The following is a 19,594-nucleotide window of genomic DNA, read 5'->3' on the forward strand; positions in this document are numbered from 1 at the left end:
CTTGTTTTAGCTCATTTGGCAGTTTGGCTGCCAAACTAACTAAAATATATATATATATATATATATATATATATATATATATATATATATATATATATATATATATATATATATATATATATATATATATAATAAAATAATGACACAAATAACTATATAAAAAAATTCTAGAAGGAACCCCTGAGTTGTGTGTACTCACAGAGCTCAGCTAATAGTTCATGCAGCATTTGTAAATTTGTGATATCTATTTGAAAAACTAATTTCATAATAGTTTATTTTAAAAAGATACTTAGCTGCCTACCATGCAGATATGTTAGTAACCTTCTAACACACAGCATTGGGTAGTTAAGAACTAAAAGGTGCATAAGTTGTATTATAAACAATATTAAACAAATAATTTATAGTAAAACTAAAATTAAAAGAAAGTAGTTGAATGAAAAATAAACAAAATATGAATAAAATTATTTCAGTTTTTCAAACTTAAAATAATTATTCGAAAGTTGTTTGGAAATTGTTAACTTGTATAACTTCTAGTTTCTTATTTGTTCTAATGTTAAATAACTAATTCTTAATTGAAAAAACTGAAAATTTTTATCTTATTTAATAACATTCAGTGATTCTGCAGGCATTAAAGCCCACAACTTTTGCCTTTCTCAATCCCTAACTCAAATAGTCAACTTTCCAACTCGCTTTCCAGACAACCCGAATCATTTACCTTCTCTACTCGACTTATGTCTTGTTTCTGATCCTAGTCAGTGCTCAGTTTCTCCACATTCACCCTTAGGTGCTTCTGATCACAGTTTGATCTCTCTAAAACTAATATCTCATTCTTCTTCATCACCTAAATCCCCCTATTATCGAACCTCTTACAACTACAGTAAAGCTGACTGGGATTCTTTCCGTGATTTTCTTCGTGATGGCTCTTGTGTAGAAATCTTTCGTCTTCCTGTCGACAAATGTGCTTCTTACATAACTTCGTGGATCCAGGCTGGCATGGAATCTTTTATTCCCTCTCGACGATTCCAGGTCAAGCCTCACTCTCCTCCATAGTTTTCCTCACACTGTGCTGCTGCGATTGCCAATCGAAACCGTTACTTCCATATTTATCAGCAAAACAGTTCTCCAGAAAACAGACGTCTGCTTATTACTGCTAGAAACAATTGTAAAAAGGTTTTGTCTAACGCCAAAACCCGCTATTCTCAGGTCATAAAATCTCGTATCTCATCTCAAAAATTAGGCTCTCGTGACTTCTGGAGAATCTTTAATAATATCAATAATAAGGGCAAATCTTTAATTCCACCTCTCTTGTATGGTTCAGACTTTGTCACCTCACCTAAAGACAAAGCCGAATTGTTTGCTAAAAACTTTTCATCAATATCATCTCTTGATTCCACTAGTTGCGTTCTACCTGATATTGCCAACAAACAAGTTGATCCACTGCTTGATATTCATATCACTCCAGCATCTGTATTTAAAGTGATTTCCTGCCTAGACTCTTCTACAGCTTGTGGCCCGGACAACATACCTGTTATTGTCTTGCAGAAGTGTTCTCCGGAGCTGTCGTCTATACTCTCAAAACTATTCAACAAGTGCTTATCAGAGTCTTGCTTTCCAGCCTGCTGGAAAGCGGCAACTGTTATCCCTATCTTCAAAAACTCTGGAGAGCGATCTGATTCGTCTAACTACCGTCCCATAAGTCTTCTTCCTATCATAAGCAAGGTTTTTGAATCTTTAATTAACAAACACTTAATTTCTCATCTTGAATCTAATAACTTACTTTCTGACCATCAATATGGATTTCGATCTTCTCGTTCTACAGCTGATTTGCTAACAGTAATAACTGACAGGTTTTATCGTACATTAGATAAAGGTGGAGAGGTTAAGGCCATCGCTCTTGACATTTCAAAAGCTTTTGATAAAGTTTGGCATGCTGGTCTTCTCCATAAGCTTTCTTCTTATAGTGTATCCGGCAACATCTTTAAGATCATTGAATCCTTCCTTTCCAATAGTAGCATAAAAGTTGTCCTCGATGGACAACACTCTTCTTCTTATTCTGTAACTTCAGGGGTTCCTCAAGGTTCTATCCTTGGCCCTATACTCTTTTTAATTTACATTAACGATCTTCCAGATATTCTCACATCTAAGGTGGCATTGTTTGCTGATGATACTACCATTTATTCTTGTCGTGATAAGAAACCAACGCTCCCTGATTGCTTGGAGGGGGCATTTGAGCTTGAAAAGGATCTCACTTCTGCTACAGCATGGGGCTCACAGTGTCTGGTGAACTTTAATTCAGATAAAACTCAATTTTTTCAGCTGATCGTTATCGCAATAACTTAGATCTTCCTATATTTATGTACGGTGATGTACTCGATGAGTCACCTACTCTTCATCTTCTAGGACTAACTCTTACTTCCAATCTTTCTTGGAAACCATATATCAAATCAGTTGCAAAATTAGCATCTGCTAAGGTTGCATCTCTTTATCGAGCTCGTCACTTTCTTACTTCGGATTCTATTCTCTATCTCTATAAATCTCAAATCCGGCCTTGTATGGAATATTGTTGCCATATCTGGGGCGGATCTACTAATGATGCCCTTTCTCTTTTAGACAAGGTACAAAAACGTATTGTAAACATGGTTGGACCTGCTCTTGCAGCCAACCTCCAACCATTATCACATCGTTGTAATGTTGCTTCTCTTTCTCTTTTCTACAAATACTATAATGGGCACTGCTCTAAAGAGCTAGCGTCTCTTGTGCCATCTACTATAACTCATTCTTGTGTTACTCGTCATTCAATTAAGTGTCATCCTTTTTTTATGACTGTTCCTAAGTGCTACAAAAAGTCTTATTTGTCTAGTTTTTTTCCTTGAACATCAGCTCTTTGGAATTCGCTTCCTTCATCTTGCTTTCCTGAATCATATAATTTGCAATCTTTTAAGTCATCCGTCAATCGTTATCTTGCTTTACGATCTTCATCTTTTCTCATTCAGTAACTTCCAACTTTAATTAGTGGCTGCTTGCAGCCTTGTTGGAAGCGAAGATGTTTAAAAAAAAAAAAAAAAAAACATTTACTTATCTTTAAAAAAGCAAGATATTATACAAACTTATTGCTTAGAATATATTTTGTTAAACAATACATAATTTAGAAATTTACGTAAATATGTAATATTGCCTTTTTTAATTATTGTTACGTAAAACCAAAAAATAATATTTGAGGCATGTACATTTCATAATATTTATAAATGTAAATGACATATAAGTTAGATTTCTTCATTTGTAACCAACCGAAACCGTCGCCATCTTATGAGGCCAAAACTGGCTTCAAAAAATTTGCCGCATACGCTATCCAGTTATATTTTAAGATCAGTGGCTTGTGTGCATTAGTAGCTGCTACATTAACAAAGTGTGCACATTCAGTGTTGCTACAAATAGCTTAAGTTACAGCAATGTCAAATGACAAACTTTCTTATCCTACCCGTATACTCTTTGATAGTTGTTCACAAGTAAATTACATTTCACCAGCATTACGTACAAAGCTCAATTTACAAACAATAAATGTTAAAGAAATAATTATAAACAGTTTTGGGAACAAAAGTGAAAAGGAATTACTGGAAAGGGTTCATTTTAGTGTTAAATGTTTTAATGATTTTTCCATTTTCATATCTTGATTTGTGAAAGATATTTGTGCCCCTATCAATGGTCAGAAAGTCGATTTTGCAGTAAGCAATTACAATTCTTAGACTTGAAGGGTTTTAAATTAGCTGATAGTGTTACAGGAGATTGTCCTCTAGACATTGATATTCTTGTTGGAGCGGAATTTTTTTGATAACACTGCAGTTCGCAGTAAGTCAGGTCCAGTCGCATTGAAATTTAAACTTGGAGGATATGTTCTTTGAGGATTTGTGTGTGATGAAGGAGATAATAGTTGAAATGTAAATATCACTCATGTTTTAAAGGTTCAAGCTGAATTTGTTGAAGAAAATGTAACTTTAAAGGATGCATTAAATGATTTATGGTGCTGTAGTGATAGTTGCAAAGAGAATAATCTTATTTTGCAGGAATTTCAGTACATTTTTTGATGAAACCTCTGGTCGTTATATAATAGTACATTTTTTGATGAAACCTCTGGTCATTATGTAGTATGATGAAACCTCTGGTCGTTATAAAATAGTACATTTTTTGATGAAACCTCTGGTCGTTATGTAGTTCAATAACCATTTCATGAAAATCATCCAACACTGCCTGACAACTATTCTTTATGTGCTAACCGTTTACAGTCTCTTCTAAAAAAATTTTCAAAAGATGAGGATTTGTTTAACTCCTATAACAACATTATTAAAGATCAGCTATCCCATGGCATCATTGGAAAAGTTTTAAATCATGATTTGGACATAGGTGATGTACACTATTTACCTCATAGACCAGTAAGGCGTGATAAAAAAGTTACAACTAAAGTTCTTACGTGTTTGATGCAAGTTTGAAATCGTTTGGACTTTCACTAAATGATTGTCTTCATGCAGGCCCAAGTTTGACAACATCATTATTTGGAAGTCTATTCAGTTTTTCCGTTCAAAAAACTTTGCCTTTCTGGCTGATATTGAGAAGGCGTTTCTTCAAATTGGACTTAGTGAAATGTGTCGCGATTATGTACGATTTTTATGGTTTGATGGCATTGAAAATCTTTATTTTAATATGTTACCTGATGCAAAGCTTGCAACATTTTGTCTTTGTAGAGTTTTAGTTGGTGTTACTTCTTCACCTTTTTGCTTAATGCTACTATAAAATTACATGTGGAAATGTATTTAAACAGTTACCCCACTTATATTCTTAAACTTTTACAAAGCCTTCATGTGGATGGTTTGAACTCTTCACTGATGAAGTTAATAATAGCATAAACCTTTATAGGTGGTGTAAATTGATATTAAAGAAAGGTGTTTTCAACCTTCGAAAATTCGAATCAAACTCTAAGGTATTAGAAGATGTCTTTTGTGAAAGTGACTTTACACCTAAACCTAAAACCAAAGTCCTTGGTGTTTCCTGGGACAAGCAAAAGGATATTCTGATTTTTTACTTTAATGATCTAATGAAGATCGCAGTTGATATTTCGAAGAAAAAAGAAGTTCTTAAATTTGTTGCAAGTATTTATGATCCATTAGGACTTATAAATCCAGTGGTAGTCAAATTAAAAGTATTGTTCCAAAATTTAAATGTTAGCAAGATGAGTTGGGAAGATTAAATTTTTTTATATATTTAATAAAAAAGACTTTTTCAAATATTTTTTCAAATATTTAAAAAAGTATATTTTTAAAAAAAACATTTCATACATAGAAAAGAAAAAACGTTTTTTTCTCTAAAGTCACATGTCTGTAATTCCGTAATTATCATCATATGTTTTTTTATCCCAAATTTTCAGAAGAGCACAACAAGCTTCGTTAAAAGTCGATAAATTTTCGTCTAATTTCAAATTAAAACCTAAAAAATCCTTCGAATTTTTTTTCAAGTAATCTATAAATGTAGACCATTTGTTGCCGTCCGCACTTTTCATTTCCTCTTGAATTTTAAAAAAATCCTCACTCTGCATAAACAAATCCTTTCTTATAATATCTGACCTACCGTTGGTTTCACAACAAAAAGAAAAAGTGTATTTTAAAACGCACTGCCATATGAATGCAAGATAGCCGCCTCTCAAAAAATTTATAACCAACGGCGGATTACCGTAGCAACTTGCAAAAACATTAACACCATACGCGCAACCGTCCCTACTTTGGTAACTAGTACCAGGGTCCAATATTAAATCGACAAGACAATCTATTTTTTCACATCTCTTTAATCTCGATCTTTGAACTCGATCACGATCATTAGCTAATATACTTGAAATGTATCGGTAAAGCGACATCTCGTAATAGTAGTTGTCATCACTTTGAATGTTTCGTTGAAGACGAAATGTAATATTTACTTTTCTTTTCCTCAACTCATAAACAAATTGAATACGCGTTAAAAATACCTTTAACTTGGACTCCACCGTAACCGAGTTGATCATTTCGCTTTTTCTTATTTTCATATTTTTCAAAAAATAAATATAAAAAATAACTTCGTAAACTTCAGCATCAAAATCAGAATATGTTATCTTTTTTAACGTTTGCAATGTTGACGAATAATCTGTGTACAAAAAACTACTATATCCCAATTTCTCATGTTTTGTTTGTCGAAAATATTCTGCAGCGATGTCATAAATGCATTGCAACTCGTCAATCAAAATAAAATATTCTAAAAAAGAACAAGGCTCGTATGAACAGTTTCCAAATCCAGCACACAACTCGCTCGAATGAGCCATTAAAAAGCTTCTTAATGCAAAATACATTTTTTTCTAAAAAAAAAATTTTTATTTTTTGTGAAAAAACAGAAAAAAATTTGCAATAACAAAAAATAAAACATTTAAAAAAAATAAAACTAAGCAATAGCAATATGAATACAATAACAAAGATAAACAAATAAAACATGCTGTTTTCATGGGTTTTTTTCAAAAAACATTAAAAATATTTTTATTGTTAAAAAGGAAACAAATAAAATTTGGTTGTTTTTAAAAGGTTTTTTAAAAAAAATAATGTTATTTTTAAAAAATGTTTTTTGCATTTCTTTGCTTTCAAATATATAATAAAAAAAGAAAATAACAAATAATTTTTAAAAAATCTTTTTTCCAAAAAAATATAAAATACATTTTATTAATTGTCTTCCTCATCTGAAACTATTTTTTGTCTTCTTTTTTTTGTTTGCGGTTCCTCATTGTTATCGATCTTTTCTCGTACAACTAACAGTGTTTCCCCCTTCTTGTTAACTCTAGTCACGTTAGGAAAATGCGCACGGATGAAAAACTGTCCAACAAGCGAATTATTCAATAATGTCACTTGAGAAGGATTTACCAGTATGTGATAATTTCCTAGTGCAAAAGAATCGCTGCAAATAAATTTTGCAGTTTGCCCTGTAAATTCAATGCCTTGCATTTTTTTTCTTTTACGTTCTTTTCTTCTTTACTTTTGCGAGCTTGTGACTTTGTTAGCTTCAACTTGTTTTTTGATCTTTTGCTGTCAAAAGTACCTCTTTTTATATGTTTTTTTTTAAATCAATAACGCCAATTTTTGTCAACATCAATTTTTTTATCTCACCTAGCTTTTTTAAAAAAATATTATTTCTCAGTTGTTTTTTCAAAAAATTTAATTCATTTGGTAACATAACCCTGCGTCAGATGACTTTTTATTTTGAAACTATAGTCTCAACACTTGACTTTCATTTTCATAATTCTTATTAATCTCGCTGTAGGTTTCTTAGAATAATATTATTACACAGTCGCTTTTAAACTCAAAAACGTACCTTATCTCTTTCATTTGTAAAAACTTAAGCCATGTCAAATGACACTCGATCCTTTTTTCTACTTTCATCTTTTACGACATCCACCGTTTATAATGTAATAGTTTGCCAAATATTTTTTCTTACAACAGCGACTTTTGCTTATATAAATAATTTTTGGCTACGTCGCAAAAGTAAACAACAAAGCGAAAATTTTTGCGGCTTATATTTTTTAAACATTTTTTATTTGCTATGTCTTAAGTAGTCTTAAGTATTTTTCGTCACTGCTTCATATAAAAACAACACAATTTTTTGAAATTTTAAAAAAACAAAGGGGGTAAGAATGGAACAAAGATCCAAGAAAAGCTCACTGCTTTGTTTGAGAAGAAACAACGAAAATATTTTTTCTCACAGGCAAGGCTGGCACTGGAATATCGTTTACGATCAATGTCATCTTCGAGCGGATTTTAAAGTAAAAAAAAACATATGGGTAACGGCAAGCACAGCTATCGCTGCACAAATGTATCCTAAAGGAAGCACAGTTCACTCGTTTGCTGGACTCGGCTATGAACTCGAGTCCGTTGCCGTTATTTTAATAAATATGACTGACTTGGTAATAGAACGTCTCAAGACCGTTCAAATGTTGATTATAGACGAAATACCTATGTTACCTGTACACTTATTAAAAAAATTAAATATAATATTAAAAAACATTAAAAATTCAAAAGGGCTATTTGGTTGATGCGTGCTGCTCGTTGCTGGAGATTTTTACCAGCTGACGCCAGTGGGCGAGGAAACACTGTTGTTCGAGGATCCTTTCTGTAAGGAGTGTCAATTTGTTAATGTCGAACTCGTAAAAAACTTTAGGCAAAACAAAGGCCTTACTTTTCAAACACATTTGAACAACGTACAAGAGGGTGTCTTTTGCGAGTCTATGTTTGCTTTTTTAAGAAAAAGATTAGAGCCAGCCGATAAGCATTTGGATCCTAGTTTCACCAGGTTGTTCATGTATAACAAAGATCGGATTGCGCACAACGAGGAATATTTTAAAAAATTATTTTTCCTGATTTTGTGTTTAAAAGCGAAATAAAAACATTTAAGAATTTCAAACTCGATGAAAAATGGGCATTTAAAACGCCGCAAAGTGTTACGTTCAAAAAAAGAATACCCGTTATTTGTGTTCGAAAAATACCCGAGCTAGGCATTGTTAATGGCACGCAAGGCGTTGTAAAGTCAGTGAACCAAGAGCGAGTCGTCATGACGGTAAACGAACAACCAATTGTAATCACGCTCCTAACGAAAATGTTATATGACTCTAAAAGAAACATTATAACCGAATGCAAAGGAATGCCTTTTGTGGTAGCCTACGCACTCACTATTCACAAAGTGCAAGGTCTCACTCTTTTAAAAGTTGTTATTCATTTAAATAGACCACAGTTTACATGGCATTTGTTTTATGTGGCTCTGTCGAGAGCACAAACACGCAAAGGCGTTTACATTATAGCCCAACAATCATTTTTTTAAACTTTTTTATACAATATTAAAATTCACCCGTCTCACAGTGACCCAGATTAACCTAAAAATGGCAAAAAGTCCGAAAAAAAAAGTGGAAGTTTTATAATTTTTAGACTTAAAATGTTAAAGTAAACTACTTTTTGGTCTAAAATCAACTTTAAATAATTTTAAAGATATTATTATTGTGTAATTATAAAGGGATATATGCGTAAAAAGTTAAATTTATCACCATAAAATTATGAAAATCTAAGGTATGGTTATCTTGTAAGCAACCTTATTTTCCACCTCCATAAAAAACTTTATCATTATTTTTGTTAAAGTAATGAGTGCTTAGATATTTAAAATTTATTTACTTTTTTTTTTAGATTTAAAAAGTAAGTTTTTTAAATTTTTCTTTCAAAAATTAAAATTTTAGTACACAAGTTTAAACATAAGTGCCAGCCAAAAAAAAGTTCTACGTTGTTCCACGTTCATTTTTAGTGAAATAAAACCACTAATCTATAGCCAAGTTAACTCTGCAATATTTGCTGCAACCTCCTGCTCCTTAAGGAGATATTTTAAATTGATTCATGCATAGTTTTGTCAAATGCAACACCGCCCCTCCCTTTCCAATTTAAAAATAATTTTCGGACGCTCTGTAATAATATACAATCTAGTATTTACCTTCTATTTTGAAAATAAAAGAAATCTAATCATAATATTATTTGGAAAAAAAAAATTAAGCTTCAAAAGTGAAATGAAAAGGTTGGATTTATTTTTAAAAATTCGCGAATCTGAAACAAATAACGAAGCACTTCCTGAAATACTTGTTGAATTTATCAAAAAATCCGAAATAATTTCTAAAGACAAACTTGGTGAACTAAATAGATTTGTACAGATTTTTATTTCGAAAGTGAAAAATAAGCTTAAAAAATATTGTAGAAACTATGAAAAGTTTTTAAAGTACGAAAATAATTGGCTCGGAAAAAATCTCATTAATTATAGTGTGTCTTTTCATCCTAGATCTGGAAGACCAATTAAGGAATGGGGAGATCTTTGTGAAAGAAGTAAAAGAGCAAAGATTGCAGATTTAGCTAATGAACACCATGTAGCTCTATCTCTTGCTGCATCAAAGAGTGCTAAATCAGCAGAAGAAAACGATTCAGCTTATATTTTGAAGAGAACTTCTAAATGTGTTGATGTAGCCCAGATGAGAAGAAGTATTGATTCCTTGACTCCAACAACTATGAAACTAGAGGAGGCTCTTGCCCTGAAAACGCAAACTGACTTAAGTGATTCACAATACCAAATGTTGAGAAATTCAGCTCTTTCTCACAATGTAAAAATATATCCTAGTCTTAATAAACTTGGGGAAGAAAAGCTGAAATGTTATCCTGAAGGTATTCAATTTAATGAAATGTCAGCAAAATGCTCATTACAAAGTATGCTAAATCATACAGTTACTAGGATTATAGATATGATTGATTTAAAGGAAAGTTGTAAAGTTGAGATGAATGGAATTTTGTATGTGAAAATTGGGTTTGATGGAGCTTCAAGTCAAAGTATTTACAAACAAAAATTTGATAGCCTTAATTTTACATTTAGGTTATAAAATGGAAATCCAGAAGTTTCAAGCCAGAACTGAAAAAGAGAAGCTAACTGTAATTTTAAAGAAGAACTTTATTAAATCAAAGTTCAGAGAAAAGTTGAGTCTCATTGTTGACCAGCCCAAAGTAGGCTTTGGTAATAGCAATGATGGAAATACTTCAAGAAGAGCATTTGAGAACTCTGCGATTTTCTCTGAAGTAACAGGGGTTGATATGGAAGTTATAAAGAGAATGCACATTGTCCTTATTACAATATCCTCTGGGTACCATATCGATAGTAATCAATTTGAAGTTTATTGTACTGATACAGCTAAAATTATAGTTAATAAATATGGTTGGTATATAATGCCACCCAGTGTTCACAAAATTCTGATACATGGTTGCTACATTTCAAAGCAATTTGATTTGCCAATTGCCCAATATTCTGAGGAAGCTTAGGAAAGTCTAAACAAGCAAATCCGATATGTAAGGTTACATCACACGACAAAAATATCAAGAATTAACACAATGAAAGATCAGATGCACGACCTTTTGATTAGATCGGATCAAAAAATATCCAGCATTTCATTTGTAAAACACAGGAGTTATCAAGGAAGAACTTTGCCTCCAGAGGTAGTGAACTTATTAGTAATTTAAATTGTAAAAAGATTTTAATGTTCTGACTTGTTTATTTTTGTATTATAGATTGCGTTAAAAACTCATAACGCGCTTTGTTAATCGTCTGCGCGCATTTAGCAAATTCGCGCGTTGAACGCGTGTGCAAGTCTTTAACGCGTGCTCGAGCGTTAGTGTAATAATAAAATAATGTTATATTTTGGGTCAAGGAAGCTAAGTTTTTTACTAAAAATATTATTTACAAATTTTAAAGTCCTCTAACGCGTGTTTTGACGCGTACATGTGCATTATACGGGTAATAAGTGCATGTAAAAAAAAATTTAAGTTGCTAATTCGAATTCCTTGACCCCAAAAACTTCATTTTGATGCATAGTATAAGCTTAATGTACATGTTTATAATAGTTTAGTAATTTTTGCCGCTTTTAACTTAATCTGGGTCACTGTGCGTCTGTTGAGTCTTTTTATTTAAACTTAACTAAACGTTTAACTGAAGATAATAAACTTTGTAACAAGCGTATTAAATTAGATATGTAAATTGTACGTTTTTCAAATAATATTTATACTTTTTTAATAAAAAAACATGTGTAAAAATGATATCATTAAAATTTTTTTAAAAAAAACATTGATTTTATTAGTTATTTGTTTTTTATAAACACAGTAAAGTCCACGTCCTCTGCGTGGTTAGGAACGTATTTTTGGTTTTTCTCTCGAGCTCTTGCATACTCCTCAAAATGACGCGCAGTACCTTTACTTCTAGCCATTATTAGGCAGTATACGAACTAACACCTGCTAACCACCTTTGAACACCAACTAACACCCTGCTACACTGGCTAACGCTACACCGGCTAATGCAATTTTGACACCTGTCAACGCCAACCTTTCAACACCGCACCGGATAATCGCGCTTTAAACAAGCCAACCTTTCAACATCCCAACCTTTTTAAACACCAACTGTTTTAAACCCCCCCCCCCCATTTTTATAAGAAAAGAAGAGAGAAAATTGTTTTATATTCTTATATTGTTCTAAAGTAAGTTTTTAATGAGACTATGCCATCATCACATAGTAGACAAAGCGGAGAACAAAGGCAATTTGCTCAGTATGAGAGACGTCAGGCGTTCCATCGACAAGTATGGAATAGTAAATTGCTATATGAGCCTCTATAATAACGGCACCGCGGACAATTCTTCCACACTCTTTGATATATTCATTTTAAGAATTCCAACCCAAATAATGAGCAACAAATTGTTTACCTTCTTGTTGGCCGCAAGAAACTTCTTTTAGGTGTAACTGAAGAGTCTTGTTGTGATTTGCGAGTAGCTCTAGAGTTGCAAGAAAGTTGCCGTTATTGTCATCACCAATCATTTTTGATGAGCCTAAAACAATGATTATAATTACACAAATAAATCACGACATTTTAATTAGAGTGCAGATAAAATTAAAATGTAAATATAAATATAACAATTAACGTTCATAAATATACCTCTAAAGCTAAGGTTGCGTGATGCTAAGAAGAGAATTACATCTAAGATGCACCGCAGAATTTCACGCCACCTAGCTGCCTCATTTCTTAACAATTTTTCTAGACTTGAATCAATCCCACACTGATATTCCATGCTTTCCAGCGCTGTTTTCCACTTAATGTAATAGTTTCGATGGTGAAGATTGTTTTGGTGGCTTTTTATTTTTTATCTGCAGCTAGCTTTCTCCAGTTTCCATTGATGCCACCATTGCAACGTAGAAGATGCAATTGATTACCAGCCCCGCAAGCTTGCTTGCTTCCAAAAAGTGAGCACAAAAAGCAAAAAATTATTTTATAAGTTGCACTCTAAAGAAGCCAATCTCTGTTTATTTTTTCCACGTTGCGAGTTATTTCGTGGAAAACTGATTAGGGAACCTTAATCTTGTTCGAGTCTCTCGGAAAAGATGAAGAATTTTAGGATGCCCCTGAAGAACAACTGCATCACGTTCTACTTTAGACATACTTTCAGCCCACAAAGCAGGATCGTTTGTAGTAATTGCCTTAACCATCTTATTTTTATACTAATATTTCAAATAAATATTTAAATAAGTATATTATTTACACAAGCTCAAAATGATTATTAAAAGAATCTTCGCAAAGCAAAATTTACTAATACATTGTTTCCATTTTCAGCTCTTGTTGATGACATTGTGCTACTTGAAGCAGTGCTTCTTCTGAGCTCAAAAATTTTCATAAGACTCATTTGCAAAGCCATCCTTTAGAAAATGAAAAAAAAGATTTAAAAATCTCTTGATTTATATAGCAAAAATATAATAAAGAGATATATGAAAAAGAAGGTTATGTTTACATTAATGAACTTACTATTTCAAAAGCTTGACGTGTCTGGGAGGAATTTGTAATAATCAATCTGGAAACTGCAGGCCTTTCCCCATCCTTTTTTTTTTAACTCGTATACCACAATCTTCGAATGTACGTTTAATTTTTGCTTATTTGCTGTCTTATTTGCCGCATTTTTTCTGTTTTGTCAGCCAGAATCTTTTTTCTTGAAAATGAACATGTTTTGTTTTTACAAAACAGAATAACTCAAGTATTAAAGCTATTTTTATGTTACTTAGCGAATCTAAATGAAGCATTGGAATCTCAGTTATGCAATGTACTTTAACTCTTGTTATATATATAACAATATACATATATTAATATATATATATATATATATATATATATATATATATATATATATATATATATATATATATATATATATATATGTATATATATATGTCTATATGTATGTATATATATACACATATATATATGCATATATACATGTATATATATATATGTATATATATACAAATATATGTATGTATATATGTACACATATATATATATATATATGCATATATACATGTATATATATATATATGTATGTATACATATAATATATATATAGATATACATGGCTGAATTGTTTATAAAAAATACATTTATATATCTATATATATTATATATATACATACATACATACATATATATATATATATATATATTTATATATATACATGTATATGTATATATATACATATATATATATATATATATATATATATATATATATATATATATATATATATATATATATATATATATATATATATATATATATATATATATATATATATATATATATATATTATATATGGTAAAACTTTTTTCTTTTTTCTACAATATATTCAAGTAAAAAAAACATTTATTTGAAGTCCAACGACCGGATAATTACGCTTTAAACACCAACACCATGGTAACGCTCCTTCGAATGCCACCCTTGACACCTGTCAACGCCAACCTTGCAACACGGCACCTGATAATCACGCTTTAAACACGCCAACCTCTCAACATTCCAACCTTTTTAAACACCAACCATTTTCAAAACCACCCCTTCCCTATTTTTATAAGAAAAGAAGAGAGAGAATTGTTTTATATTCTTATATTGTTCTAAAGTAAGTTTTTAATGAGACTATGCCATCATCAAATATGGTATTGATAAAAGATGGGTAGTTAAGGAGCGTCTTCTTAGGGTCGAAAATCTCGACAAAAAGAAAGGTGCAGATATTGGCAAGCTAATTATGGATGTCTTGGAGCAAAACGATATCAATCTAAAGAACTATCGAGGTCAAGGATACGACAATGGTGCCGACATATTTCTGTTGTGTACAAAGGAGTACAAGCGATCATTCTTCATAGAAATTCTCAAGCTTTCTACATGCCATTCAGAGCTCATAACCTTAACCTAGTTGGTGTTCACTCCCTTGATCTTTCTGTAGAAATGAAGAACTATTTTAGCCGGATTCAGATACTCTACAATCTTTTTAGTGGAAGCTCTATACGATGGAAAATCTTGACCGAGACAACTGGTTCTCTCTTCATCAAACCTCGCAAACCCTATGGAGCTATGGAGTGCACGCATTGAGGCTGTAAAGCCGTTGGTTAAGCGACCCAGAGAAATTTTTCTTTCTTTGCAGAAACTTCAGGATCTTGATTTAACTGGAGATCTTTTGAACGACGTAAAACCTTTGGCGAAATGCATTCAGTCATTTGAGTTTATTATCATGACAATCTTTTGGTTCAGAGCACTTCAAGCAATAAACTATGTCAGCGTGTCATTTCAATCAGAAAATATTACTCTAGATGATGGGATGAAACTTATGAGGACTCTTATCGAGGATTTTACTAAGAGATTCAGATCTTCTTTGGCCCGAATTAGTTAATGAAGCACATTTGGTTGCCTCAGGTATAGGAAGCTATGGATTACAGTCAAAACTAGTTCAAAAAAAGACAAGGAAGAGGAAATCGTTTTACGAAGAAGCAAGGAACGAAGTTCATTTCTACGAAAATGATGAAAAGCAGTTTGAGGTGAACGTGTTCAACACCGCTCTCAATACTTTAATTCAACAAATGAGAGACAGATTTCAGACTGCAGAAAAGACGAAAAACAGTTTCTCAATCCTATGGGTCTCAGAATTAAATAGTAGGTCGAGTGAAGTAAAAGAAGTTGAACCACCTTAAGTGGAGGAGAAATGTAAAACTTTGGCGCAAATCTATGTGAGCGATGTAGATAAAGGCAAACTTATTTTAGAGGTCCGTCATCTGGATACTCTGAAGCGCGCCAAATATTTTCGGTCCAAAAGAAAATCTCACTTCAATGAAGCTATTAAATGGAATTTATCAGAAAGGTCTAGAGTCTCTCTTTCGAATCAATATGCATTTTGTTACGTATTTTTAACACGATTCCCGTTTCCACCGCCGAAGGAGAGCGGTCTTTCAGTAAGCTTGGTCTAGTCAAAACAACATTTAGATCTACAATTAAGAAGGGCTAACAAATCTCCTAGTTATATCTATTGAACACGATCTTGCAAAAAGTCTGTGCTATGACGAGGTCATTGCAAATTTTGCTATGAGTAAAGCTCGCAGAGTCAACTTCTCTTGAAGCATTAAGGGTGGAATGCAAGAAGCGAACTTGATTCAAGTTCGACTTGAACTTTAAATTGTAACCAATAGCGGCAAAGTATGGGTTTTCCCCTCAAAAAATACTCAGCCGCTATTGGTTACAAAGTAAAGTTCATGTCGAACTCGACTAATGTTCGAGTTCGACTTGAACTCGACAAAGTATAGGTGTTCCCCTCAAAAAATACACTGCCGCTTTTGGTTACAAATTAACGGTCACGTCGAACTCGACTCATGTTCGTTTCTTGCATTCCACCCTAAATATCTATTACATTTAAAACTTACAGTTACTTGCAATATAACTAAAGTTCAATAACATGTCTATTTGTGCATTTCTTTTTTAATATATTTAAAAAATTCTAGAGGCTTCCTCAACCCACCCCCTCGGAATTCAGTAAAAAAAAATTAGCATTTAGACAGTACTCAAACTTTTTTTAGTTTGGTCAATATGATTGGGTGCCAGTTAAATTTTGACCCCAAGCGTCATTAAGGATCGCGGCGGGCCTGTATATATATATATATATATATATATATATATATATATATATATATATATATATATATATATATATATATATATATATATATATATATATATATATATATATATATATATATATATATATATATATATATATATATATATATATATATATATATATATATATATATATATATATATATATATATATATATATATATATATATATATATATATATATATATATATATGTATATTAATTATTTAAAACGGCTGAAAAGAAACTTTATATAATAAATAGTACGTAATAGTATTCCGGTTTCATTATTTTGCGATTATTAAAAAAAAAAACAATCTAGATATTTTAATGGATATTAAACTAACTTTAGAGTTGTAATAAAACTTAATTAAAACTTAATTAGAAACTTTAATTAACATTTTTTTTATATTGTTATATGGAACTTTATTTTTTTCATTCGTAAACTATATACTCTTTGGTGCCTCTCAAAAGGAGGTGGGGGAGGGGGGGGGGAGGGGGAGGTGGTTAGAATAAGCGGGGGAGGGGGGGGGGGTTGGAAATATCACTAAAACTTAATTAGCAGGGGGGCTGGAATACCCGTCGGGGGGGGGGGGGGGTGTAGAAAATTGCGAGTTTTTAAAATACTTAAAGCAATAACTAAGTAATGTTTTTATTAATTATTAACATATATATTAGTGTCTGAAAACAAGTAAATATATAATAAAGAAGTACTAAAGCCCAAAGAAGAAATATCAACAGAAGTCTTTGAAGTCAGAAGTTTTTGAATGAATGATATTACGTAAAGTAAGTAAGTAGTGAAAAAAAAAATTTTTATATAAAATTGTCTTATCTTGGATGGAATTTTTTCTAAAATTTAATATTGGAATAAGAACGTCCTGGGTGGAAAATTTTTGAAAAATTAATTAGCGGGGGGGGGGGCGTCTATTAGGCACCAAAGAGTACATGAAGGAGTTAATATTCTAAACATATAATAGTGATTGTTAGTGATATATTTTTGAATTAATTTACGGGATGTAATATTCAAAGATTCATAGCAGAAAATACAACTTATTGTTATGACATATATAAACAATATACATGGGGGATGTGATATTTTAAATAATATAAAACTGATAGTATACAATAGATTTCTTAAATACATTAGGGGATGTAATATTCTAAGATTCAATGCAGCAAATATGACTTTGAAAATTGCAAACAATATACATGGAAAGTGTGATATTCTAGACATATAATAATAGTTTGCGGTATATTTCTTTTTTTTTTTTTTTTCAAACCTCTTCAATTCCTACAAAGGCTGCAAGCAACCATAAATAAAAATTGGAAGTTACTGAAAGAGAAAAGATGAAGATTGTAGAGCAAGATAACGATTGACGGATGTATTAAAGGATTGCAAACTATATGAATCAGGAAAGCAAGATGAAGGAAGCGAATTCCAAAGAGCTGATGTGCGAGGAAAAAAACTAGACGAATAAGAGTTTTTGGAGCACTTAGAAACAGTCACAGAAAAAAGATGAGACTTAATTGAATGACGAGTAACACGAGAATGAATTTTAGAAGATGGCACTAGAGACGCTAGCTCTTTAGAGCAGTACCCATTATAGAATTTGTAGAAAGAAGAAAGAGAAGCAACATTACAACGATGTGATAATGGTTGGAGGTTGGCTGCAAGAGCAAGTCCAACTATGTTTAAAATGCGTTTTTGCACCTTGTCTAAAAGAAAAAGGGCATCATTAGAAGATCCACCCCAGATATGGCAACAGTATTCCATACAAGGCCGGATTTGAGATTTACAGAGATAGAGAATAGAATCCGAAGTAAGAAAGTGTCGAGCTTGATATAGAGATGCAACCTTAGCAGATGCTAATTTTGCAACGGATTTGATGTATGGAATTTTATGTATTTCCAATTCATCAAGATCGGAAGAGTTAATCCTAGAAGATGAAGAGTAGATGACTCATCGAGTACATCACCGTTCATAAATATGGGAAAGTCTAAATCTTTTTTTTTTTTTTTTTTTGGCTTTTGGCTTTTGAACTGACAAGACTTCTTTTCCAATTTTTTTGATACTTTTTAAACGAGTTTCTCAGTTCTTTTCTTTCCATTTTTCTTCCTCTCATTAGTTGTCATATCGAATAGTTATGCTGTGCACCTGGTCTACTAATCTGTTTGTTTTATTTTTAATTTAAATTTCTATAAGCTTTTTTATTGTTCTTTTATCATACCTAAAGTGTATATATCTTTATATAATATTGTTTATAAATATAGATATATATTGTTAAAAAAATATTTTTCCTGAAGTCTTTATATATATATATAAAATATTTTTCCTGAAGTCTATATATATATATAATATATAAACAATATTAGGTGTTTTACTATTATATTCATTTTTAACGAAAAACTTACTAGCATATATAATATATATTATTTTTTTTGATATATATATATCAGTTTTTTGATTTTCAACTATATTCAATATATAAGATACAATCAAACAGTTATAAGACAAACACAAGAATAATTTTTTAACAAAACTATACCAGAAATCAATTAATCATTAAAACAAAGAAATAAGCAAAACCATGACTAATTTAACTGCTTCGCAAGAAAAACAGATAAAAAAGATAATAGATAGCGCAATAAAAAATTTTGAGGATGAAATAAAAAACTTAAAGTCTGAGGTTGCAGAATGTGTTAAAGAAAACAAGCAACTGAAAAGTAAAACTGCAGAAATGGAAAAATCAAAGGAAATCAATTCTGATATAAAAGAAACTTTGTGGTTGAAAGTTGTATCAGGGGCTGCCAAAAAAACGAATGACCAAGTGTCACTTCTTTTTGAAACCACAAAAGAACATAAAGAGCAGGAACGCAAAGAATTAAATGTCATCATCTATGGATTACAAGCTGACAAAATTGACAAATTACAAGTAAATAACTTACTTAGTGCTATTGAATCCGATGGAACTAGAGTTAGATCTATTCGCCGCCTTAAATCTAAAGGAATCATTCATCCTTTGCTTAT

At 31.4% G+C, this 19,594-nt stretch overlaps 1 protein-coding gene and 1 long non-coding RNA gene across 2 annotated transcripts; both read right to left on the reverse strand.

Moving 5' to 3' along the window:
- Nucleotides 1-5,267: 5,267 nt before the first annotated feature.
- LOC136075547 (uncharacterized) lies at nucleotides 5,268-7,076 on the reverse strand. Its single transcript, XM_065788996.1, has 2 exons — nucleotides 6,720-7,076; nucleotides 5,268-6,370 (listed from the first exon to the last, which is right to left on the reverse strand). The coding sequence occupies exon 2, from the start codon at nucleotides 6,362-6,364 to the stop codon at nucleotides 5,360-5,362; it is 1,005 nt and encodes a 334-aa protein (XP_065645068.1). The 5' UTR covers nucleotides 6,365-6,370; nucleotides 6,720-7,076; the 3' UTR covers nucleotides 5,268-5,359.
- A 5,005-nt stretch (nucleotides 7,077-12,081) lies between these two features.
- LOC136075548 (uncharacterized) lies at nucleotides 12,082-13,607 on the reverse strand. Its single transcript, XR_010636002.1, has 3 exons — nucleotides 13,406-13,607; nucleotides 12,545-13,299; nucleotides 12,082-12,437 (listed from the first exon to the last, which is right to left on the reverse strand). It is a non-coding gene; the product is annotated as an uncharacterized LOC136075548 (long non-coding RNA).
- Between the last annotated feature and the right edge of the window lie 5,987 nt (nucleotides 13,608-19,594).

The sequence above is a fragment of the Hydra vulgaris genome, chromosome 01 (genome assembly GCF_038396675.1).
Source record: "Hydra vulgaris chromosome 01, alternate assembly HydraT2T_AEP".
In the NCBI taxonomy this organism is placed as follows: Eukaryota; Metazoa; Cnidaria; class Hydrozoa; order Anthoathecata; family Hydridae; genus Hydra; species Hydra vulgaris.